This window comes from Narcine bancroftii, chromosome 1 (genome assembly GCF_036971445.1).
Source record: "Narcine bancroftii isolate sNarBan1 chromosome 1, sNarBan1.hap1, whole genome shotgun sequence".
Classification (NCBI taxonomy): Eukaryota; Metazoa; Chordata; class Chondrichthyes; order Torpediniformes; family Narcinidae; genus Narcine; species Narcine bancroftii.
The window spans coordinates 132,558,553-132,583,883 of NC_091469.1; the positions used below are offsets into that span (position 1 = coordinate 132,558,553).

At 40.2% G+C, this 25,331-nt stretch overlaps 1 protein-coding gene across 1 annotated transcript in view; it reads right to left on the reverse strand.

Moving 5' to 3' along the window:
* The window catches only part of LOC138751475 (cadherin-related family member 2-like), a 195,237-nt gene that overhangs the window by 131,931 nt on the left and 37,975 nt on the right, over nt 1-25,331 (reverse strand). Inside the window, 4 exon segments of the mRNA XM_069913802.1 lie at nt 20,260-20,415; nt 20,504-20,707; nt 21,299-21,417; nt 25,171-25,246. Coding sequence (XP_069769903.1) covers nt 20,260-20,415; nt 20,504-20,707; nt 21,299-21,417; nt 25,171-25,246 — 555 coding nt within the window.

Genomic DNA, 25,331 nt, shown 5'->3' on the forward strand with positions numbered 1-25,331 from the left:
TTAGTTTGTTACCGGTTACCCTGACGAGGTGATCTATCTTAATTTCCATGTCTTTTATTTTGTATTTTTCATTTGGGGAAAGACGTGACAAAGCATCAGCAAGCACCATTTTCCGCCCTGGCCTATACTTCAAGGTAAAGTCATAACATTGGAGCCGAAGGAATAGTCTCTGAAGTCTGGCTGGTGCCTTGCTTAGGTTCTTTTTCTGGATGTTTTCCAGTGTGCGATGATCACTCTCTACCACAAACTGTCTCCCATAGAGGAATTTGTGAAATTTTTCGCATACATATACGACTGCCAACAGCTCCCTTCAATATTGGCATATTGGGTCTCTGCTGTTGTCAGGGCTTTTGGGGCAAAGGTTATCGGTTTTCTTTCCTGCACTAATGCTGCCCCGAGGCCTCTGATGGAAATATCTACTTGTGATGTGACAGTTTTTTTCTGTCATAGTAGCTCAGTTCTACTTCTCTGAAGACCACTTCCTTAAGCTTGTCGAAATCTCGCTGATGCGATGGTGACCACTGAAACTCCACATCCTCTTTCAGCAACTCTCTGAGGTTGGCTGTGTGGTCTGACATGTGTGGGGTGAAGGAACTCATATACTGGACCAGGCCGAGGAAGCTTCTTAGTTCTTTTATGTCCTTTGGGTGTTACATTTCAGCAATGGGTTATCTTCTCTGGACTTGGCCTGACCCCTTCAGGTGTGTACATCATTCCGAAGAACTGGCACTCCTCCACCTTAATGATGCATTTGTCTGCATTGAGTTTAATGCCAGCCCCTCTTGTTCTTTCTATGGCCTCATGTAGGTGGAGATCGTAGGTTTTCCTGTCTCCGCCAAAGATCTGGATGTCATCTGCGACGCCGACAGTGCCAGATGCAGATCTCATCTATCTTTTGCTGGAAGATGTCTTGGCTCACCAATAGGCCAAAAGGTAGGTGCAGGAATTTGTACCGGCCAAATGAAATGCTGACTGTTGTTAGCAGTGTCGATTCTTTATCCAACTTCACATTCCAATACCCATTCTTGGCATCTAACTTACTGAAGATTTTGGATCCCGCTAGTTCAGAAATGATGTCTTCCAGCATTGGTATTGGATAGTGCCCTCTTTTGATTGCTTGGTCTAAGTCTTTGGGGTCCAGACATATTCTTATGTGGCCATTCGGTTTTTCTTTTACTACTATAGAATTTACCCAGTCAATTACTACTCTACTACTTCTGCTATTACTTGTTTTTCTTCCATTTCTTCCATCTCCTGCTTTAGCCTTTGTTTCAGCTCCATTGGCACCTTCCGTGGAGCATGGATTATTGGTTTGTATTTTGGGTCTATAGTAATGTGGTATTCGAAGTTCCCAAAGCACCCGACTGTGTCATCAAAGCATTCAGGGTACATGTCCATGAGCTCGGCCTTATTTGTGATCGGAGGGCGTTGCTCAAGCGGGGTGTCGCTATTGATCCTCTTGGACATTTTCTTCTCCCTGATCTCATTGTTTACAGAGATTAGCTGTAATTCTGACAACTATTAAGGCCAAGTATTGCTGGTCTGTCGGCGTCAACCATAAAGAATGTGCATATGATGCTTTTTCCTTTACGTTTGCCTTTTATTTGGACTTCTCCTAGTTGTTTAATCACAGGGCCACCATAGGCTGTGAGCATGACATTTGCAGCTTCTAGTGTGCCTTCCTCCGGGGTACCCAGTCTTTATGTACTCGGGGAACATCTGGCGGTACAGTGTAAACAGGAGGATGTTTCTTTGTGATCCAGTATCCAACTTTATTTTCAAGTTGAATGTTGTTGGTTTGTTTCTGATCTTTCTTTTATCTTGGAACATGGTGTGCAATTCATTTTTTTCTCCTTTCCCTTTCTTGGACATCTCATGAAGGAGTATTGTTTCGATGCCGAGCGTCAGTGTGTTGGAGTCATTTCCCTTGACGTGGTGTACTTTCCTTCTGTATTCTTGGTTTCTTTCTCTTTTCATGTCAGACCTACACATCTTTTCCCAATGATTGACCTTCCCACAGGTCCTGCACTTTGAACCATACGCGGGGCATTTCTTGCGGTCATTGAAGGGGTGTATTCTGCCGCACCTCCTGCAGTTCTCGGATGTCTGCGACTTTCTCTGCGTGCGCTTTATGGCATCGACCCTTCTATCTCTGTGCTGCATGTTGCAGGGATTGCATTTGCCTCCTAGTCGCCTCGAAGGCCTTAGCTGTGTCTATGGCATCTCCTGGTTTCAAGCTGTCTTTTCCTATGAGAACTTTCTGCCCTTCAGGACAAGCGCTTCCCCAGGTTAGTTGGTCGACTCTTCTCTCCTCTATTTCTCTGAACTTGCATTTTGCTGCCATGTTCTTTAGCCCTGTGAAGAAATTATCTACTGACTCATTAGGCTCTTGTTTTAATCCCTAGAACTTGTATCGCTTTATTCTATGGATGAATTTCGGTTCCAGATGAGAGGAAAATTTTTCTAATATCCTTTCTGGGTTATTTTCTTCCCCATCAGCCAGCTCCCAGCTATTAAACACATCTAGTCGTCGCTCCCCCGTCCAAAGAAGGATGTAACTAACCTTTTCCTCTGGTATGATGCCCTAGAGGAGACTTTTGAATGCCAGGTTGCACTTCTGCTTGAACTTTTTAAAAGTCTCTATGATGTCGTCGGCTTCCCCGTCCAAGACTGGATTTAATGTTGTTGCTGCTGCGGCCATTTCCTTCTCCAGCTCTGGTCGTCAGGTAATGGTGCTTTCTCTGTTTTCTTCTCTTCGTGTTTATTTTGGATTATAGGGATTTTTCCCTTATCTGATGTGGGTTTCTGTCAATCCCACCGCTGCTGCCATGTTATGTCCTCGGTTGTACCATCGGAGGTCTTAATAAACACTAAGAAAAGCTTGTAAGTTTAGAGCACAAACCTTTAATCACATCTCAGGTTACTGGTCATGTATGAATACACTGTTGCACTGAGCATGCTCACCACTCAGTGTGAGGTGACTCATACACTGTGTCTCACTGAGCATGCTCACCACTCAAGTACGAAGTGGCTTGCAGTGTCTAGCAGTGTAAATGCTCCAGCATAAAATTGTCCCACGTTTCCACTGTATATAACACTAATCTAATTTGAATTTGTCTATTTCATGAGACTTTCTATGTCCTGCTGAAGCCTGTTTCCAGCCTCTCTTTGTTACATTCAAGGTTTAACTGACGGGATTAGCATCCATATCCCTGAACTAGTGATCCAGAGACAGGAATTTAAATCCCACCATAGAAGCAGAGGAATTTAAATTCAAATCGTGAAATAAATCTAGACTGAATGTAGGGGTCAGTAATAATGATACAAACTAATAGATCGACATTTTAAAATTCATTTTTGTCATAGAAGGTCTTTATTATCACATTCCATATTTGTGGAGGGTGTGTGTGTGTGTGTGTGTGTGTGTGTGTGTGTGGCTGTGTGTGTGTTTGTGTGTGTGTCTGTGTGTGTGTGTGTGTGTGTGTGTGTCTGTGTGTGTGTGTGTGTGTGTGTGTCTGTGTGTGTATATACATATATATAAAGCTATTTTCCCCTTTAAGAGATGTGCATGTGAGATACCACCAATTGCCATGACTGGAATCAAAGCCAGGTGTTAGCTGGGATGGCCTCAATTAAGCAAAAAAGTTCTTGTGCCTGAAGCTTTGAGTGAAATTGTGCCTGTAAGTGAAGCCTCAGAGTTCAAACAGCTCTGTGAGTCTCCAGGATATTAACAGTGAGCTGAATCCCTTCCACACAGTGGCAGAAATGTTCTGTTCAGTGGAGTATAAAAACATGAATGCTGGAAATCTTAGTTAAAAATAAAATGCTGGTGGAGGAACTGTGAACTTATACGTGGTTGAAAAGTATTGGGCATGGCAATAGTTCCACATTCATTTTATTGTCATGTAATAAAACAGCGTCATATTACATGAAATTGCTTTTGCCTGCTGTAAGGCAGACAGATTCGCCATTGGCAGAAATTGCCTGAAGCGCCCCCTACAGTCAGAGAAAGAGAAACAAAAGAGAATCTGCCCCGAGTCACTGAGTGTCCATAGATTCCCCTCCAGCACTTCTGCAGCCACATAGAATCTAGTCCAAACCATCGGCACCCCCTCGCATCCCGGTTCCGATACCTGGTACCCCTTCAGCAAGTTTTAAGCCAGTCTCCGTGGGTTCCTCGCTTCGAGTCACCAGCAGCACCCGCTGAGTGCATTGGTCTTTCGGCCGCAGAGCCCCGTCACTGAATCGCCACTGTGGTCACCATCCCATGGGTCATCTCCTCTGCTTCTCCTTCTCAGACAGGGGGGTGGGGGGGGTGGTCTCCCCGTTTTCTGGTACCCTGCGTCAGCCATCTGCTCTCCTTGTGGCTGCTGCCAATCAGAGGGACTGCCACCTTGGGCACAGAGCTAGCGATCAGAGGATTTTAAATAAAACTGTCATCAGCTCCTTTAATGAGCCATTCAAAGCTTGTACAGAGCTGATGGCAGTTGACTGGGCAGTTGGACCCTGTGGGAGCACTGTATTTCTGCTTCTCTCTCCCTGTGGGTCCGCATAGTGGCAGCGCTGCCAATACATCAATGCATGCAGTTCTGGGCATTAAATTACACACAGTCTACAACCAATGGGGTCACTAAAGGATAAGGGAGGCAATATGTGGCTGGAGGCAAAGGAGGTTGGAGAAGTCCTAAATGAATACTTTGTGTCATTAATCACAAGAAAAAAGGACTTTGATCGCAGTGAGGTCAAAATTGAATGGGCCTGTGTGCTGGGCAATGTGGAGATTAAGGAAGTGGAAGTGTTGGATCTTTTTAAAAACATCCAAAATAGATAAGTTGGACGTGATATAACACAGGCTGCTGTGGGAAGTGAGAGAAGAGATAGCTGGGGCAATAGCTATGATCTTTGAATCCTCCTTGGCTGCAGGGGAGCTGCCAAAGGATTGGAGAATGGCAAATGTAGTCTCCTTTTTTAAAAAATAGGGAGAATCCTGGGAATTATAGACCAGTGAGTCTTACATCAGTTGTGTACAAAACTTATGGAGAGGATTCTTAAGGATAGGACCTATGAGCATTTGGAGAAGTGCAGTCTACTCACAGATAGTCAGTATGGCTTTGTAAAAGGAAGGTCATGCCTCATGGGTCTAATTGAGTTTTTTTTAAGAGATAACAAAAATCATCGATGAGGGTAGGGCAGTAGATGTGGTCTACATGGATTTTCGCAAGGCATTTGACAATGTCCCCCACGAAAGACTCATCCAAAAAGTCATGAGACATGAGATCAATGGAAAGTTAACTGTATGGATAAAAAAAAGTGGCTTGTTGGAAGAAAGCAGAATGTGATCGTGGAAGGAAAGTATTCTGGCTGGACGTCGGAGACTAGTGGAGTGACGAGGGGATCAGTTCTGGGATCCCTGCTCTTGGTGATTTTTATAAATGACCTGGATGAAATGGCGGATGGAAGGGTCAGTAACTTTGTGGATGACACGAAGGATGGAGGAGTTGTTGATTGAGATGAAGGTTGTCGAAGATTACAAGAGGATATAGGCAGGATGCAGAGTTGAGCAGAAAAGTGGCAGATGGATTTCAAACTGGGGAAGTGTGAGGTGATGAAGGCTAAGTATAACAGGGTTAATGGTCGGTCACTTAAGAGAGTGGATGAACAGAGGGACCTTGGGGTGCAAATCCATATATCCCTCAAGATTGCCACACAGGTTGATAGGATAGTTAATATGGGTATGGGATGCTGGTCTTCATTAATAGGGGGGGGGATTGAATTCAGGAGTAGCGAGGCCATGTTGCAAATCTACAGATCTTCGGTAAAATACACCTCAGTGTGGTGTTTGTTTCAGTTCACCTCATTACAGGATGGATGTGGAAGCTGTGTAGAGGGTGCAGAGGAGATTTTCCAGGATGTTGCCTGGATTGGGAAACAGGTCTTATGAAGCAAAGTTAGCAGAATTGGAACTTTCCACTTTGCAGCAGAGAAGGACAGCATAGATGGACAGCCAGCACCTGTTTCCTAGGGCAGGATCAGTAAACACCTGAGGACATGCGCACAAGGTTAAGGGAGGGATGTTTAGAGGAGACATGAAGGGTACGTTTATTTAAACACAGAGATTTGTGGGTGCCTGAAATGCCTTGCTGGGGATGGTGTTGAAGGCTGAAACACTGGGGGCATTTAAGAGACTTTTAGACAGAAACATGGATGAAAGTAAAATAGAGGATTATGAGGTAGGGAGGGTCTAGTACTTGTTTTGTTTTGTTTTTAGGAAGGGATATATGGGTCGGCACAAAATCGAGGCTGAAAGGCCTGTACTGTGCTGCATTGTTCTATGTTCTAAATGCAATACCTTGTGTTGGTAGCAAAGGATACAATAGCAGGATTGGTTAATTTGGATGTTATCTTGAATTAGATGAGAAGCTTGAGAATTTAGGCCAACTTAATTAGATTTGGAAATACATTGGCATTAAAGCCTTGCACCAATTAAACACAGTGTTGTCCAGCTCAGCAACACTCTCTCTTTCCTCGATCTCTCTCTGTCTCCATCTCAAGAGACAAACTCTCGACAGACTTCTATAAACCCACCAACTCCCACAGCTACCTCAACTATACCTCTTCCCACCCTGTCCCCAATGATTTCCCAGCAGAATTTTAAAAGACTTTTTCTTATTTATTGACGCTTTATTTAGATTCGATACTTTCCGAATCTTTGACTGCTGAGAGACTACCGGATACCTTTTATCAAGCCTCAATCTCTTTTATTCCTAAAAAGAATAAAGACTCTTCTGATTCTTCTTCCTACAGGCCAATTCCTCATTTGAATGTTGATGCTAAGATATTGGCCTGTAGACTCTAATATATTATGCCTTTTATTATCTCTGAAGATCAAACTGGTTTTATAAAAGGCTGTTATTCACAATTTAATATCCATCACTTTATAAACATCCTTTACTCTACCACTGTTTTACCTTCTAAATATATTGTTTTCTTATATGCTAAGAAAGCTTTTGATAGAGTAGAATGGAACTATTTATTTAATGTATTAGACAAATTTAATTTTGACCCCAAATTTATTAATTGGAATAAATTAATATATTTGTCTCTTACTGCTTCAATTTTAACAACTCACTGAAATCCAAACCATTTAAATCCCCAGGGAACTACACAAGGTTGTCCTTTAAGCCTGTTATTGTTTAATTTAGTATTAGAACCATTAGCAGTGGCCTTTTGGCAATCTGATAGCATTTCTGGTATTACATGGGGTGGGACTGTTCAAAAGGTTTTGCCTTATGCAGATTACCTTTTATTGTATATATCTGACCCTGATCATTCGATTTCAGCTATTTTATCACTCCTTTATCAATTTAGTCAATTTTCTGGATATAAATTAAATCTCCAAAAAAGTAAGTTGTTTATATTAAACTCCTCTAGCTTTCTAGATTTTGCTGTTCCCTTTAAAATTGTTAAGAATCAATTTAATTATTTAGGTGTTTCTATTACTAAGAATTTCAACAATTTCTTTAAGGAGAATTTTCTTATTTTAATGAACCATGTTAAGAAATCCTTAGTTCAGTGGTCTTCTCTTTCACTGACCCTATTTGGATGTGTTAATGTTATTAAGATGAATATCCTTGCCTAAGTTCTTATATATTTTTCAAGCTGTACCTGTCTTTGTTCCTAAAACCTTTTTTTGATTTGTTTGATTCTATTATCTCTTCATTTGTCTGGAGAAGTTAAAAATCTTGTGTTAATAAAACTTTCCTTTAAAATCCTAAAAAGAAAGGGGGATTGGCATTGCTTAATTTTACATTATATTATTGGGCAGCTAATATTATTTTTTGGATTAATCTTAATCTTAAGGACAGATAGGATGTTGCTGATGTGATTAATTTGGTAATTGATTCTACCAAGAAGTACCCCCTTATTTCGATAGTTGGAGCTCCATTACCCTTTTCTGCTACTAAATTAACTAATAATTTTGATGGTAAACATACGTTGAGAATTTGGTTTCAGTTTATAAAACATTTTGGATGCCACAAATTTTTATTAAGTTGTCCTCTTTTAGCTAATTCCTTTTTGGTCAAAATTTTGGTCAGCGTTTGGTACCCAATCTTTCCAAGATCTCTTTATTGACCAAAATGTGACCTCTTCTGAACGAATATCTTCTAGATTTAAAATAACCTAATATCATTTTTTAGATATTTACATATCAGGCATTTTTTAAATTCCTTGGTATTAAAACTCCCTCAAGATTTGGAATTAAAAATGATAGAGAAGATTTATAATCTTAAACCAAATACTAAAAAGTTGATATCAGTTCTCTATGAACTACTATTGATGGCTAGTGGGGATTCCCTGGACAAGACTTAGAAACGAAGGAAGCAAGATTTTCAGGAATAATTTTCTGATGCTATCGTGAAATTGGTTAATTCATCTTCTCTCTGTGCCCGACAGTCATTATAGCAACTTAAAGTAGTACATTGAGGTTACTTTTCCAAAGATCATTTGGCTAAATGTTTCTCGTCAAAGTGTGATAGATGTTAGACTGGAAAAGGTATATTATTTCATATGTTTTCATCATGTTCCTTGCTTTCCAATTATTGGGAAAGTATCTTCTGTACCTTGTCTGGTTCTTAATGTTACTTTGGCTCCTAATACTTTTCTTGCCCTATTTGGAATAAACAAGTCAGCTGATTTAAATTTGCCTGGGTTACAACTGCATGCAGTTGTCTTTGCTCTTCTTTTTGCTATACTTGTGAGCTGGAAGGATGCTGTCCCTACTACACATACTCAATGGTTATCTGATGTGATGGCATGCTTGACTCTTGAAAAAATTAGATGCTCTACTAATGTAATGAACCTTAATTTTCTAAATTTATGAGGTCCTTTCCTTAATTATTTTCAGAATTTATAAGATTGTTGGATTCCATTTTATAGATTGGTAGTCCTTTCTTTCATGCATTAATGGAACATATATGTTTAATCATAACAAGGGAGGGGTTAGATAGAATAGTTCTTCTTTTATATACATTTTGTTTTTGTTTTTTGTCTCCTTCATAGGTTTCTTACAGTTATTTGTTAATATACATTTACTTTGTTAGATATATGTTCTTGTTATTACCTAGGTATGAGATATACATAAAAACCAATAAAAATATTGGAAAGAGAATATCACTGAAATCTCTGAAGAAATATTTAAAAGCCAAAGACACATAGAATCTTGAAGTGCAAAATGTTGTAGTTCTTGACCCATTCTCTTTGTGTAGCCTAACTATGACCTGGGTACATTACAACGTTTCTTGTACAGAAGCAAATGTGAAGGGAACTTCTGTCTCCATCAAGTTTGGTAAGGGAGTCTGAGTGATCACTCAATCATAGAGCTTCAGAGCAGCAAGAATTAGAGAGGAGTAGAGTTCCATGAGAAATGCTCACTGCTCCTTCTCTGTGATCCCTGCTGCTCTCAAGATCTATGATCGTGTGATTACTCAGACTCCCTTATTGCACTCAATGCACATTGTTGGCTGAACTCACACAATAGCTTTGACGAATAGTGAGGCCCTGGCCCCAGGCTCAATGACTACCTGACATTCACAAATATGCAAAATCACTCAGGATTTGCCAAAACTAAATAAAAATAATGTTAGAACAATTAAAAATAAATGTTAACAAAATTTTAACAATTAACAAGTGTGTGTGTTACATTTTTTAAATAAATTTGAACACACACACACACACACACACACACACACACACACACACACACACACACACACACACACACACACACACACACACACACACACACACACACACACACACAATATGCTGTAATTGCTTCATTAAATCATTTCCAGGCTAAACAATTCCTGGCCTGAAGACTGTGGGAGTTTGTGGTGGCCTGTTGTTCTCTGCAGACTAAGGTACAAGGACTGCCTAAAGAAATCTCTTGGTGCCTGCCACATTGACCACCGCCAGTGGGCTGATAACGCCTCAAACCGTGCATCTTGGCGCCTCACAGTTTGGCGGGCAGCAACCTCCTTTGAAGAAGACCGCAGAGCCCACCTCACTGACAAAAGGCAAAGGAGGAAAAACCAAACACCCAATCCCAACCAACCAATTTTCCCCTGCAACCGCTGCAACCGTGTCTGCCTGTCCCGCATCGGACTTGTCAGCCACAAACGAGCCTGCAGCTGACGTGGACTTTTTACCCCCTCCATAAATCTTCGTCCGCGAAGCCAAGCCAAAGATAAAGATCACAGTGGGCACATGACCACCAAGCATTTCAGAGTACATGCATGAATATGCTGTCCTTGCAGAGGTCCACGCCTGGGAGCACCACAGGAAAATGCAATGAAGTCCCACATGAACACTGTCATCAGGCTGGGTAAAATGGCCTTGTATTACAGATGCTCCTCTACTTATGATGGGGTTATGTTCCGATAAACCAATCGTAAATGGAAAAATCGTAAGTCAAAAACAATTAATTGTACATTCCTCAACCATTTCCTCTGTCAGCTTTTCTATACACCCACCACCTTCTGTGTGATAAACCTGCTCCTCAATTCCACTGTAAACCTTATGTCTTCTCCTTAAACCTATGCCCTCTAGTTTTGGACTCTTCTCCCCTGTGAAGAAGACCGTAACTCTCTATCTCTTCTCCTCATGATTTTATAAACCCCCTCAGCTTATTTTGCCCCACCTATTCAAATTCTCCTGAATTGATGGTCTGCCCCTTACTAACTCATGAATGGATTACTACCTCTCTTGATAAATGTCACTATTGTGCCATTTGTAATAATGTGTTCTTCTTTGGCTTGGCTTCGCGGACGAAGATTTATGGAGGGGGTAAATGTCCACGTCAGCTGCAGGCTCGTTTGTGGCTGACAAGTCCGATGTGGGACAGGCAGACACGGTTGCAGCGGTTGCAGGGGAAAATTGGTTGGTTGGGGTTGGGTGTTGGGTTTTTCCTCCTTTGTCTTTTGTCAGTGAGGTGGGCTCTGCGGTCTACTTCAAAGGAGGTTGCTGCCCGCCGAACTGTGAGGCGCCAAGATGCACGGTTTGAGGCGATATCAGCCCACTGGCGATGGTCTTTATACTACTTTATGCAGTACTACCTCAGAAATGTTTATATTTTCTATGCATACAGTATTTCTCAGATTCCTTCTTTGTAAAGGCAGAACTGCAGACTTTTCTTTGCTTGAGGCAAAATTATTTCTTCAAACTGAGTGCTAGTATTCCGCATGCAATTAGTTGTTTGTTAGCATTGTTCACAGGACTAAAGGTGAAGGAGCATGAATTCCTCTGGACTAAACGTATTGGCAAAGATTTCTCTGTATGGTATTTCTAGTGAAATTATAAACGTGTCTCTGTGTTTGGCCTTTCGATGATTATATGATGGAGCATGCAGAGGAAAGTTAGCAGGAATCCATACTGCTTGGTTTTCCAGCTCTTCACCAAGTAGAGCTAAACATTAATGGTCAGACTTGGAGCTCAGGTTCAATCGGGTGAAAGGCTTGATCTCAGCGAAGGATTGCCATGTGGTGTGCAATCCTCTCAGCCGAGTGAAGGCGCGTTTCTTCATTTTGTTCAAACAAGAAACTTGCATGGAGTGAAATCAGTCTGTGGTCTGTTTCTCAATCTTGCTCAGGGTTATCCACTGCCAAGGTCATGGTTTTATCCATGCCCCATTCTATCCGTCCTTTATTGCCTCCTGCTGTTAAATCCTGATTACCTAATATCAAATTACTGGATTCTTTTGGTTTAATGTCAGGAGAAATAAAGCCCCAGAACAAATTTCATTTTTGTGCCATTCCTCTTAGCCGACTCTCTAAGTGAATTAATCCAATCACACTCCTGGCATAATGTTTAATGCTCAAATGAACCTTACGCCCTGAACTTATTCATCACATTGATGGTGCCACATTCATCACCCACATGGCTACTCCATCAAATGCCTCACTTTTAAAATTGCCTTGCCTAGCAATTCCATTCCAAATGATATCATCTGTTTTCTTGCTCTCCATTGTGGTAACTTCAAAATGTTTGTATATAAATCTCTCCATGACCTTCACCAATCCTACTATGTCACCTCCAGTTCTATATTCTCTTCCAAATCGTCCATTCCGCTGATTCTGTGATCCTCCATGCCTCTAATTTCTTTGCATTATTGATTGTAGAGTATTTTAACACCATCTTCATACCCAAACCTCACCAAACTTCTGGTCACACTCAATAGTCCCTCCTTGTGTCAACAAAAGTCATGTTCAAACTAGGATCAAAAATAATTGCTTGCTGCATGGTTCTGAATAGAGGTCCTAATGAAGGAGAGGGTCCAGAGTAGGTATACAAGCACAAACCCGGAGATGAGAGGGTTAATGTATGAAGCATGTTTGATGTCTCTAGGCCTGTACTCACTATAGTTTAGAAGGATGAGGAGAGATCTCATTGAAACCTGTTGAATATTGAAAGGGCTGGATAGAGTGGAATGAATGTAGTGGGACAGCACATATTAATAAAAGGATATCCTTTACAAACAAAGTGGGAAGGTATTTCTTTTATTAGTGGGTGGTGACTGTGGAATTCATTGGTACAGACAACTGTGGAGTGAAGCCATTTCTTTCAATATTCAGAATACTTCCCCTCATCCTTTTAAACTCCATTGAGTACAGGATGATAGCTAGCAAAGTCTCCTGATATATTAACCCTCTCATCCCTGGTGTCATTCTCATACCTTCCTGTGAACTCTCTCCAATGCCAGCACATCCTTCCTTAGATTTAGGACCCAAAGCTACTCACAATATTCCAAATGTGGTCTAACTAATGCTTTATGAACCCTCAACATCACATTTTTGCATTTTTATTTGGCTCCTCTCCAAAATAAATGCCAACTTTGTATTTGCATTTCTTACTGGTGACTGAATCAGCAAGTTTACCCTTAGGGAATCCTGCACCGGGACTCATTCCCTTTGGACCTCCACCTTCTGAATTCTCTCCCCTTTTACAAAACAGTCTACTCTTTTATTCCTTCTCCCAAAGTGCATGATCAGATACTTACCTACTCTGTATCCAATCTTCCACTTTTTTGCCTATTCTCCCAACCTATCCATGTCCTTCTCCTACTTCTTTGACACCTTCTGTCTCTCCATCTATCATAAATGTGGCCACAAAGCCATCAATTCCATTATCTAAATCGTTTACATATAGTGTTAAAAGTAGCCAACACAAACCATCGTAGAACACCACTAGTCACTGGCATCCAGTCAGAAAAGACCCCTCTATTCCTATCAGTCGGCTTCTCTCCATGCTTGTACCTGTCCTGTAATACATGGACTCTCATCTTGCTTAGCAGTTGCATGAGCAGCACCTTGTCAAAGGCCTTCTGAAAATCCAAGTAAACAATATCCATTGACATCCTTGCCTGTCCTGCTCATTACTTCCTCAAAGAATTTCAACAAGCCCGTTGAAAACCATGCTGACTTTGGCCTACTTTATGTTGTTCTTTCAAGTACCCTGGAACCTCATCCTTAATCATAGACTCAAAGAAATCGACAACTTCTGAAGTTAGGCTAATCAGCCTATAATTCCGTCTTTTGCTTCTCTCCTTTCTTAAAGAGTTGAGAAGCATTTGCTATTTTACAATCCTCTGGAACCATCCCCAACTCTAGTGATTCCTGAAAGATCACTGCTAATGGAGCCATAATTTCATCAGCTAGCTCTTTCAGAATCCTCGGGTACAGTCCATCTGGTCCAGGTCACATCCTCCTTCAGCTTTCCAAGCTCCTCCTCCTCCTGAGTAATAGCATCTGCACTCACTTCTTGAATTCCTGGCATATTACTGATTCCTTTCATTGTAAGACGTATTTGTTCATTGATGTCCATCCCTAGGTGTTCTTGGAGCACTAGACTTGGTAAGGGCAGCAGAATTCACTTACCAAAAGAGATTAGTAAACTAGATGGAATTTTCTGACAATTTATTGGCCTCATGGTTTACATCACTTTTAATACTAGATTTTTATTTCATATACAGTAAAACACCTTTTATCCGGAATTCAAGCAACTGGCAGACTCAAGAAACCAACAAAAAATTAACGGAAAATAAATACTGAATATTATGGCGGATAAGATGACACTTGAAGCACCCAAAAAATATTCCCCCAAAAAAGGGATCATCCTATAGGCCAGATACAAAAACAGTGACCTTAAAAATTCTACTCAAAATACCAGTTGATTGGTTCCATAACCTGCTCTATAACAAATTTTTAAGTTACTGTATATAAATAACTAGCTTCATCGTCTGAGGCAAAGAACTCAGCAAGCAGATCTGGAGTCAGCTTCAGCTTCGTCGTCAGTGTCCCACAATAATTCATTCCCCGTACCATCCATTGCACTAGAGATACCACACTTTTTGAAAGATTTTATTACAGTCTCTACTTTCACTTTATCTCAGGCTTTAATTTAAAACTTGCTTCCTACTTTCTTCGTTTCGCTGGTGGCTCCGTGATAACAATTTGATTGAAAAAAATTTAAACTGGTTAAGACAATTGAACCATGAACCGCTTTGTGACAGTGCTTCATCCACCTACCAGTCACGCCCACCAACTCAGTCAACGGGTATGTTTGGGGATCGTCTTATCCGTGTACCACTGATGTGAGCTAAAACCATGAAATTTAGACTGAAACTGAAGTCTCGCCCACTAAAATTTACAACAGATAAAAAATATGGAAGTTTAAAACTGGTGCGCCTCGCCATTAGTTTATCAATCATGTATCACACAATCTCAAACAACTGGAAAATTCACTTATCCGGCATCTACCAATCCTCATAGGTGCCAGATACCAGGAGTTTTATTCTATATTGTTGATAAGCAAAAACATAAGATTATTCATTCAAAGTATCTCACAAAGCATCAATGTTGAATGATTCCATATTTTTTTCCAAAGTTGACAGAAATTGATAATTCTTAATATAAGCTTAGATAAAAGGTTCTTAAATGTCCCTCTTCCCATTCTAATGCATTGCTGGTAAAGTATATACAAGACAGAAACTCAAGCAAGTCACTGTAAAATCAGTGAAATGTTGTATTTCTGTTTAGAAAGGCAGTAAAGTAAACCTAGGCTTGTCAACTCTTTTTCAAATAACTGTTCAATAAATGGCTTCAATAAGGTTTTTTTTTCAACCAATTAAACAATGGTATATGAAGTCTGATACTTTAGCCTAGACCTTGCCAGTAAATTCTAGGAATTCTGAACAGAACTGGCAACATTTACAAGTCCAGCATTTGCTTACTCAAGGCTTATCAGATGTGGATGTCATACATTCTAATAGATTCAAAATGTTTAATTTGTCAGTCTCCTTCACCACTGAATTTTATATGCGCTAGATCCAAGTTTGCTACCTTCAGCACTTCCACTGGGGACTCATTACTACTATCTGACGTTTAGAAACTATGCAGAAGCATTAACCCTATTGATTGAACATACAACAAAGGAACAGCTAACTTCTCTCTTTCAAATTATTTTACTTCAGTACAATTTGTTTCACCATTTATGAGATTTGGGATATTTTATATATTTTATACTTTTTCATCAGAGCTTATATTTATCATGGTTAAGTTTTAATAGTTTTTAAATGCTTCCATATGTCAGACCAATTAAAAACTATCAAATGAGCTTCATAATGTTTCCAAAACTGGAAATTAGCCTTTGACAGCTGTCAAAGTTGAGCACCTGAGGTCTGTCTGCCACAATAGTGTGGATCTCCCAGAGGCTGCCCATTTCAATTCCCTGTCCCATTCCCTTGCAGACATGCCTGCCCATGGTATCCTGAACTGCCAGACTGAGACCACCTGCAAATTGGAGGAACAACACATCTTCTGTCTGTGCACCTTCCAGCCGGATCGTATTAACATCAACTTCACTGGTTTCTGTAATCCTTTCTTCTCCCTTTGCCTTTCCCCCTTCTCTCTCTCTTTCTCTCTTCTCCTTCTCTCTGTTTCCTATCACAAAGCCAAAATCAATTCTCACCTCTCCATTGCATGAACTCTGGATCATTCAGGAGGCAGAAGGGTTGAGAGACACTAGCCTTATGTTTTGATTACATTTTCATAATCGACTGGACCATCCAGTATGGGTAGCAATGGAGTTAAATTCTGCTAAAAAATATTTTCCATCTCAGCACTTCTTGAATCCTCACTTCCTTTTACTCTAAATAAATCAATTGACAATCCTGTTGTTAGGCAGACTTTGAGAGTTTGGGTGCAGTTCAGAAAACATTTTGGATTTCATGGTTTTTCTCTCTCAAGTCTTATTTATTCTGTCCAGTCATCTTTTTCAACCCTCTTTACACGTGATATTCAAAGATATTTTTATTGATAACAGTTTTGCATCATTTGAGCAGCTTTCTGTAAAGTTCAGCTTACCAAATACTCATTTTTTTCAGATACTTGGCAATCAGACATTTTCTTCAATCTCAGATACCTCAGAGGCTTTGATAGCTCAGTGGTTAGAGAACTGGTCTTATAAACCAGTTGTGAGTTTGTTCCTCTCTGGGGCCTTGCTTCTGTATGGGGCGCTGGACAAAGTGGTGACACTCTGTCTTCCTTATGGTAGACAAAGTTGAAGAATTTTATGCATGTTACATTCTAAGTGTAGTGTTACTTGACAATAGCGGAACCTTTACCTAATTTTCCTAGGACACTTGATGTTATTTTAGTTTACAACTTTCTCATATAAGTCTAATATCCATTATTGATGATAAGTTGGTAGGTTTAAGACACGCTCCCTTAATTAAAATTAAAAATACCTAGGAACAGGATTTAAATCTCTCATTATCCAATGAAGTTTGGGATTCAATTTTTAAGTTGGTTAATACCACATCTTTATGAGCACATCATTGTTTGTTACAATTTAAATTTGTACATAGGGCCCATATGTCCAAAGTTAAATGATCTCATATTTATTCAGATGTAGACTCTTGTTGTGATAAATGTAAGAGGGGAAAGACTTCTCTAATCCATATGTTTTAGACATACCCTAGTCTTGAGGATATTGGCGAGATATGTTTCAAACTTTATCCTTAATTTAAATCTCGAGCCGAATCCTTTGGTTGCTTTTTTCAGCATAACTGGAGAAGATGAAGTTCTTTTAACTCCAATCAAATGTCGAGTTCTATTTTTTCCCTCTCTCTTAGTCAGGAGTGTGATATTATTTAGATGGAAGGATGCTGCCCCACCTACCCTTATGTCCTGTTTAAGCCTAGAAAAGATTTGTTATTCAATTTAATAACTTAAATATAAGATTTCAAAGTTGCAGGGACCATTCTTGAATCTTTTTCATAGCCTTCAAACATAATAGAAATCCTATATTTTAGTATTTTGCAATTTAACTCCAGGAACAAATCACATTTTTCTTTTTTTTTCTTTAGCCATGCAATGATGGTAAGGGGAAGGGGTTTAGATACACGTCTATCCATGTATAAATTGTTAGATTGTGGCGGATGATGTTTGTGATCACATGCCATCATGCTGAAATGTTAGGAATAATGAGACTACACCTGAAGTTGTCAGCCAGAGGGTAGAAGCATTTATTGGTGTGCTGTTAGGCTTGATATAGACACACAACATGTGACCTGGCATCATGACATCTGAAGTGCTAATGACCTCATGATGCAGCTACGCTGAGTAGGCCAGGGCTTCTCAGTAGACCTGCATGTTCTGCTTGAATCACTATGCCTCGTAGCTAGTTGCCAGTTGCCCATAGATATGAGGCTGTTGTGTCTAGCTGTCACAAGACAGGAGCTGTTAGCGTTGGCTCTGGCCACTCCCTCCAAGCGTACCGCTACAAGATGTGCCTATGTTTTATATATTATTGATGCACTCTGTATGCTTTTATATAATTTGTTGAGCTATGTAACTTACCATTTTTATTGTGTAATCCACAAATGTGTGTATATATAAATATATATATTTTTTATATATGTGTTGGTGTGTGTGTGTGTGTGTGTGTGTGTGTGTGTGTGTGTGTGTGTGTGTGCGTGCGTGCGTGCGTGCGTGTGTGTGTGTATTATATATACATACACATACACACACATTTATGTTTATAAAAATATTATAAAAAAGAAAGCAAGCCTATGGGATGTTTGGCTTCATTAGTCAGGTGACTGAGTTCAGGAGTTGAGAGGTCATGTGGCAACTTGCAAATCTCTGGTGAGACAGCACTTGGAATATTGGGTTTAATTCTGATCAGTGTTCCCTCTAAGATGTGCTCACGCAAACATGCACAAACACATGCGCAAATGTGCGTTCATTGATTTCCTTCGTGCGTGTGCACAACTGACCGTTTGTGCACCCACAAGGGTGTACAGCTTAGAGGGAACACTGGTTCTGATCACATCATTATAGGAGAGATGTGTGAGCTATGGAGAGGGTACAGAGGAAATTTGCCAGGATGTTGCCTGGATTGGAAAATAAGTCTGATGAGGCAAGGTTAGCAGAGCTGGGACTTTTCCCTCTGGAACAAAGAAGAATGAGAGGTGATTTACTACTAGTCTAAAAGATTCTTAGAGGCATAGGTAACCTGCACCTTTTTTTTTAACCACAGCAAATATCAAAGAACATCTGTACAAAATGAAGGGATGAAAATTTGGGGGAGACATCAGGGGTCAGTTTTTTTTGCACACAAGAGTTGTGGGTGCCTGAAATATCTTGCCAGGGATGGTGGTGGAGGCTGAAACATTAGGGGCATTTAATCAACTCTTTGACAGGCACATGGATGAAATAAAAAGAGTGGTATGAGGTAGGAAGGGTTTAGTTTTTTTTGTAGGGATATATCGGTCAGTAAAAAAAATCGAGGGCCGAAGGGCCTGTACTGTGCTGTAATGTTCAATATTCTAATATTTCTATTCTGTTACTTACTTTGAATCACAGAGTTTTACACCACAGAAACAAGTTATCTTCTTAAGTTAGTTAAACAAGAAAGTCTGCAGATGCTGGGGTAATCTTTGCTTCTATGGATTCCGCATGACCTGCTGAGTTTCTCCAGCACATTTATATTTTATACGTAGGCTAGTTTTCCATTTGCTTGCATTTGACTCATATTCCTCTGATCTCTTCCTGTTTATATACCTGTCTAATTGTGTTTTTGAACATTGCAAATGTGGCCACCTCTCCCACTTACCACGGCAGCTTGTCCACATATCTACCTCTCTCTGCGTGAAGAAGGTGGTCTTTTAAATGTTTCCCCTCTCACCTTAAATTGATGAATTGCAGTCTTTTACTCCTCTACTCTCAGAAAATAACTATTCTCTGACTAACTGGCAAGGTTAGCATAGCTGTTAGCTCAAGGCTTTTACAGCACCAGCGTCTCAGGATCAAATCTGCCGCTGTCTGGAAGGAATTGTACTTTCTCCCCTTGTCTGCGTGCGATTTTTCAAAGTGCTCTGGTTTCCTCCCACCCTTTAAAACATACGGGGGTTGTGGGTCAATTGAGTGGCATGGGCTCGTGGGCTGCAAGGGCCCGTTCCCTGCTCTATGTCACTGCATTTATAACATCCCGCTCAGCCTCATAAGCTCGAGGGAGAAAGGTCTCAGCCTCTCAAATCTCTCATTGTAACACAAGCCTTCCAGTCCAGCCAACATCTCCATGAATCTTTTTCTCTACTTTTTCCAGCTTGAAGATATCCATTCTGTATCTGCACACAAAACTTCAAATGCGGTCTCACCAATGTCTTGTCCAGTTGCAACATGATTTCCCATCTCTTGAACTCATTTGCTTTATGAATGAAGCCAACATCCTGACTACCAGTCTTGCCCCTCTCAGGGCACTATGTACCTAGATGACTAGGTCTCTCTGCTTTATAACACACTTCAAGGCCCTACCATGTATTGTGTTGACCCAGTCCTAGTTTGACTTGCCAAAATGCATCGCCTCACACATGTTTGAATTAAATCCCATCTTCCATACCTTATGTTTTTAATAAAAGCCTCAGCTGCTATTGTGGCATTTGAACATTTTTTTCCGGACCAGCCAACTTCACTCTCTGATACGAGTCCAGTAGCCATCCACTAGTGTTTATGCAATACACTTTCAATTATGTTAAATTTATTCATTTTCTGGAAATAAATCAAGCGCACTTACTTTGTGTTCTTTGAACATCTAACTGTCAGGATTTTCTAATCAATTCAGTAACAATGTTTTCTATTAACCATTCGTTAGCAAAGTTCAGCTGGTAAATTTAATTAAAAGATAATTAGTTGAACACACCTGAAGGTGTAAGGCGTCATTCTGCTCAAAGTCTAGTGCTTCAGTGTTTGTCACTAGGATTGTTAACACTCCCTCCTTATAAACAATATTTTGATTCAATTGAAATGCTGTAGAATCTGGTCCTTGAAGAAACACTCCAAATGTTCCATTGTTGCCCTGTTGAATAGGAGAGAGGAAGAGTAATAAAGTCTCAGATGCATGGAAGATAAAATAAAATAATCATCTTAAAGTGAAATCAACTCACTTGATCGAGGTCTTGTGCGAAAATGTGAATAATTGGCGTGCCATTAGCTGTATCTTCCAGCACTGTTACAGAAAACATGTCAGAAGCTATTCCATGCATCGAATAGAATATTGGCTTATTGTCATTGACATCAAGTATTAATATTGTAATTGTTGTTGTTGCTGTAGCAGAAAGGTCCATCACACCTTTGACAATCTCAAAAGCCTGAAATTAATTAAAAGTTTCACATCTTGTGATTAAGATAAGAGGGAGTGTTAAAATATTCTGTCAATGGAACAAAGCAGCTTCAGACAAAATAAATTCTAATTGTGCCTTTAGTTTTGATGACCTACTTTCTCCTGCTTTCAAAAATCACCCAAACATGTGCAAAACCTAATCTTGTGCAAATCAAATACTTTTTTTTTTAATATGCTGAGCACCCTTGGTAGCTGACATCAGCTTTTCAAAATTAATGCCTTGTTTTGGTTCTACAGCGGATTTTGCAAGTTCGGAGTAGAAAACTACTGGATGAAGATTAAAAATGAAATACCTTATAATCCTGCATATTACAAAAGGGGGCAACGCAAAGTCACCCGCAGGCTACACAAGCCTCTAAAGTGAAATAAAAGGAGAGTTTTCCAGTTTCTATACTGTCAGGTTGCAACTGTTCAGCAATTTTAACATTGAAATGGAATACAAAATAATAATGCATCACTGATAAATATACTGAAGATTAGTACAGTGGAAGTAAACTTGATAATATTTAGTTATGGATAAAACAAAGAAATATAATAAATCATTGCGCTTGAGTTTTGCACTTGTGCCATGACTTATAATGATGTCAATCGTAATGAGCTCTTCCATATCTTCTCTTTCCAGCATAGATGCAGTGGTGACTTTACCAGTTATGTTATCTACTTTAAATGCACTGGTATCTAAAGTGAGAAAATGAGCACATGTGCATGCACCCTTCATAACGTAAAATTTGATGGAAAATACCACACACAAATTAATTGTTTACCATAGAAATCCTTGTCAGTACTTATCCTAATCTTACCCGTAGCCCCAGATCTCATATCCCTTTATCGTGTTCCTGTCACGACTTGTTAATGTGGCATCCCAAGTTCAAATAATGCCAGTGCTCTGCTGAGGACTCCTAGCTGTCTCCTGCCTATGGAAGCGTTTTCTTTTTAAAAAAAACACCAAGAGGGTGCTTAATCAGATTTCATATTACAACATTCTGTGACACCTGTGCCCATCCAGCATCATCAGTCACTTTGTCGGGTTTCCACCAATGCTTCAGACGTGAAATCATTCATTGTCACAGATGGTAGGAATTGTAGCTGCTATGGGGGATACTGGGCCTGCACACTACACTGCTAGCTTGACTGTGAGGGTGCGCCAAATATTAGGGTTCCAGTCCATAGCAGGGTGGACATATGAGCCCCACAAAGCAGCATGCATGAAGTCAGTGACACTCTGAATGATGGGGAGCCCTATTATCCCAGCAAATGTGTCCATTCCTTGGAAGAAATGAATGAAGTATGATGAGCTTGTTTGCTAGAGTGCCCTAACTGACCCCCTCACTCGCAATGGACAACAAAAGAGAAAGCATAATAGTTTGACAGCCTCAAATAATGTTGTTCTCGGAGGCTGAAGCTGGGCCTCAGCTGATGACAGACTTTTTGCTGGCTGAAACGCATAGGAAATATGGCTTCCCACTCAGAATCTTTTGGTTTCTGCTCTTTCCCTCTCTTCCAGTACCTTTACGTACTCTGAGCACATTCTGCTGGTCATGCACAAATCACAAAGCGTTACTTTGCAGGTGCCGCAGGTAATCTAGAAGGCAAATAGAATGTTGACCTTCATTGCTTGAGGGATTGAAGAGTGGGGAGTTATGCTGCAATGGAGCAGAATACTGGTGAGACTATACCTGGAGTACTGCATTCGGTTCTGAACTCTTGATAAAGAATGTATTGTTTTGGTGGTGCACAGGGGAGGTTCACCAGGCTGAATTGTAAAATGGCAGGGTTATCTTTTGAAGAGATTAATTAGGCTGGGACATTACTTGCTCAAGTTCATAAGGATGGCGGGGGGGGGGGGGGGGGGGAGGGTTGTAGCTATCTTAAATAGACATACAAATTATGAAAGGAATATAAACAAAGACCATTTCCACTGGTAGGTGACAGTAGGACTTATTGCCTCAACTTTTGGGGGGAGTGGTTTTAAGAGGGAGATCATGTGGAACTGCTTCTCACAGAGAGTCATGAATCTGTGGATTTCTCTGCCTAAGGAAGCAGTCAAAACTACCTCATTAAATGAACTTAAGACACAGATAGATAGATTTTTGAATAGGTGAGTAATTTAGGGTGACAGGCAACAGGCAGGTCAGTGATGGTCAGATCAGCTATAACCTTCTAGAATGGCGGAGCAGACTCGAAGACTAAGATGTCTTCCTGTTTCTTAATGTTCTTGTGCTGTACTGTAAAGAGAAGGTTTGGTAAGTAATCCATACATAAGGAAAAGTCTTTTTACTAAATATGAAGTTTGCTTCTCTCATTTTTTTTTCTGTTCTATTGTAGCATGAGCAAACGGAAACCATAAAAATTGAAACAACAGTCAGTAAAAAGAAACCATGAACAAAAGTGCAGAGTTAAGGGACAAGTAGCAGATTGGTCTGCTCATTAGCTTCAGAATAGAAAGCAGAGTGTGCGAGAAAAGAGCAGCTATTCATAGTTGGAAGTGGGGACTCTGCTTCTCAGAACTTAGATTAATGATTTGGACTCTGGAATTGAATATAACTAAATCTGGGGATGATTCCAAGTTGAGGGTGATAGAGAATACTGAGCAGTCAGTAGTACATTACAGAAGGATGTTGTGATAGTACAGATTCTATCACCAATGTGTATATGTATAGATGGTAGTGTAGGATGACTGTGATTGGCTGAGAGCGTAGCCACACCTACTGGCAGGTCTTAAAGGGTTGCTCCTCACCAGACCAGGTCATTCTGGACTGTTCGACCTACTTGTGATAGGCTCCAGTCTTCTAGTTAATAAAAGCCTTGGTTTGGATCAACAAGCCTTTGGTTCTTTTGACGTGCACTACAGGATGTTAATAAATTCACAGAGTGAGCAGATAATTCGTAAATGAAATTCAACTCGTATAAATACACACTTTGGGTGGAAGAACAAAAGTTATTATTTGGAAAATGCAAGTCTGGGAGGAACAGAAGAAGAGAATATGTAGACCAATCACTAAAAATTGCTGATAGGAAAAAGTGAAAAGACTGGGAATGCTTGCTGAGAAGATTGAGAAGTGACCCATTCAGGACCAAGTTCAAGTTCAAGTCAAGTTTATTGTTACCTGACTGCACAAGTAGAAGCCAATGAAACAGTATTCTTTGATCCTTGGTGCAAATATAACACACATACAGACAAACATTATACATGCTGGACAAGTATAAATAAATAAATAAACATTGATTTGTGAATTTGAGCGTCTCAGATGGTTAATATGAACAGTTCCTTTGGTCATTCAGCATTCTCACTGCCTGTGAAAAGGTGTTTCTCAGCCTGCCGGTATTGGCTCTGATACTCCTGTAACTCTTCCCATATGGGTGATGCTGTTTGCATAGTGAATAGGGTCCTCAATGATTTTGTGTGCCATTTTCAGACAATGATCTGAGTAGATTGTGTCAGTGTGGGGTAGGAAGACTCCAGTGATTCCCTTTGTCCCTCTTATGGTCCTGTGGATTGACCTCTGATGCATTGCTCCGCAGCAACCATAGCACACTGTGATGGAGCTGGGCAGGATGCTCTCTATAGAGCTTCCTTCTGAAGGCTGATATAATGGTGGCTGGTTGCCTTGCTCACTTCAGTTTTCTCAGGAAGTGCAGTCACTGATGCAACTTCCAGAACATCATTAAAAGGTGTCATTACTAGTACCAGGTTCTCACCATCGACGATTCATAATTGAGACCCTCTTTTGGAGCAACATCATAGTTGCAAGAGCAGGTCAGAAGGTGGGCTTACTATGTTCTTTTCAGCATCGACAACACAAAAGTCTGGAGTGTGATCAAATACTTTCCATATGACTGGATGAGTACAATTCCAATAACACTCACAAAGTTCAACAGCATCAGGACAAACTGCTTTCATTCATGGTTACAGATCCTTCCAGCCCAGGAGCCAGAGCTGACTAATACCCCAATTAACCTACAACCGCCATCCGTTTCGGAGGGTGGGAGGAAACCTGATCACCAAGAGGAAGTCCACACAGACATGGGGAGAATGTACAAGCTCCTTGCAGACAGCTCCAGATTTGATCCCGAGTCATTGGCGCTGTAATAGCATTGCGCTGACTGCTCTGCCCCGACAAGGCACGCTTCTTGATTAGAAGTCCATCTACTACCTCAGATATTCATCCCCATCAGCATACAGTGGCTGCAGTGGACATTATCTGCAAAAAGCCACGTATTTGCTCATTGTAGCTCCTCGACAGCATCTCCCTAAACTGCAATGGTTACCCCACCAAGGATGAGAGCAGCAGGTACGCAGGAGAATCACCTCCTATACAATTTCATGTACTATAGTATTTCTCTTTAATTACATGACAATAAATAGTATCTGAACTTATGATACAATAATTTCTTATAGAATTAGTATGAAGTAGATCATTTATTACGTACCATTAATGATGTATGTGATTGGGTTGTTAATACCTCTATCTCCATCAATTGCTGTTACAGTGATAACAACTGTGTTCTAAATATTAAAAAAATGTATAAAAAAATATAAAAAAAATGTAAATGTTCATATTAATTGGTGATATTTAATAGAAAAATAACAT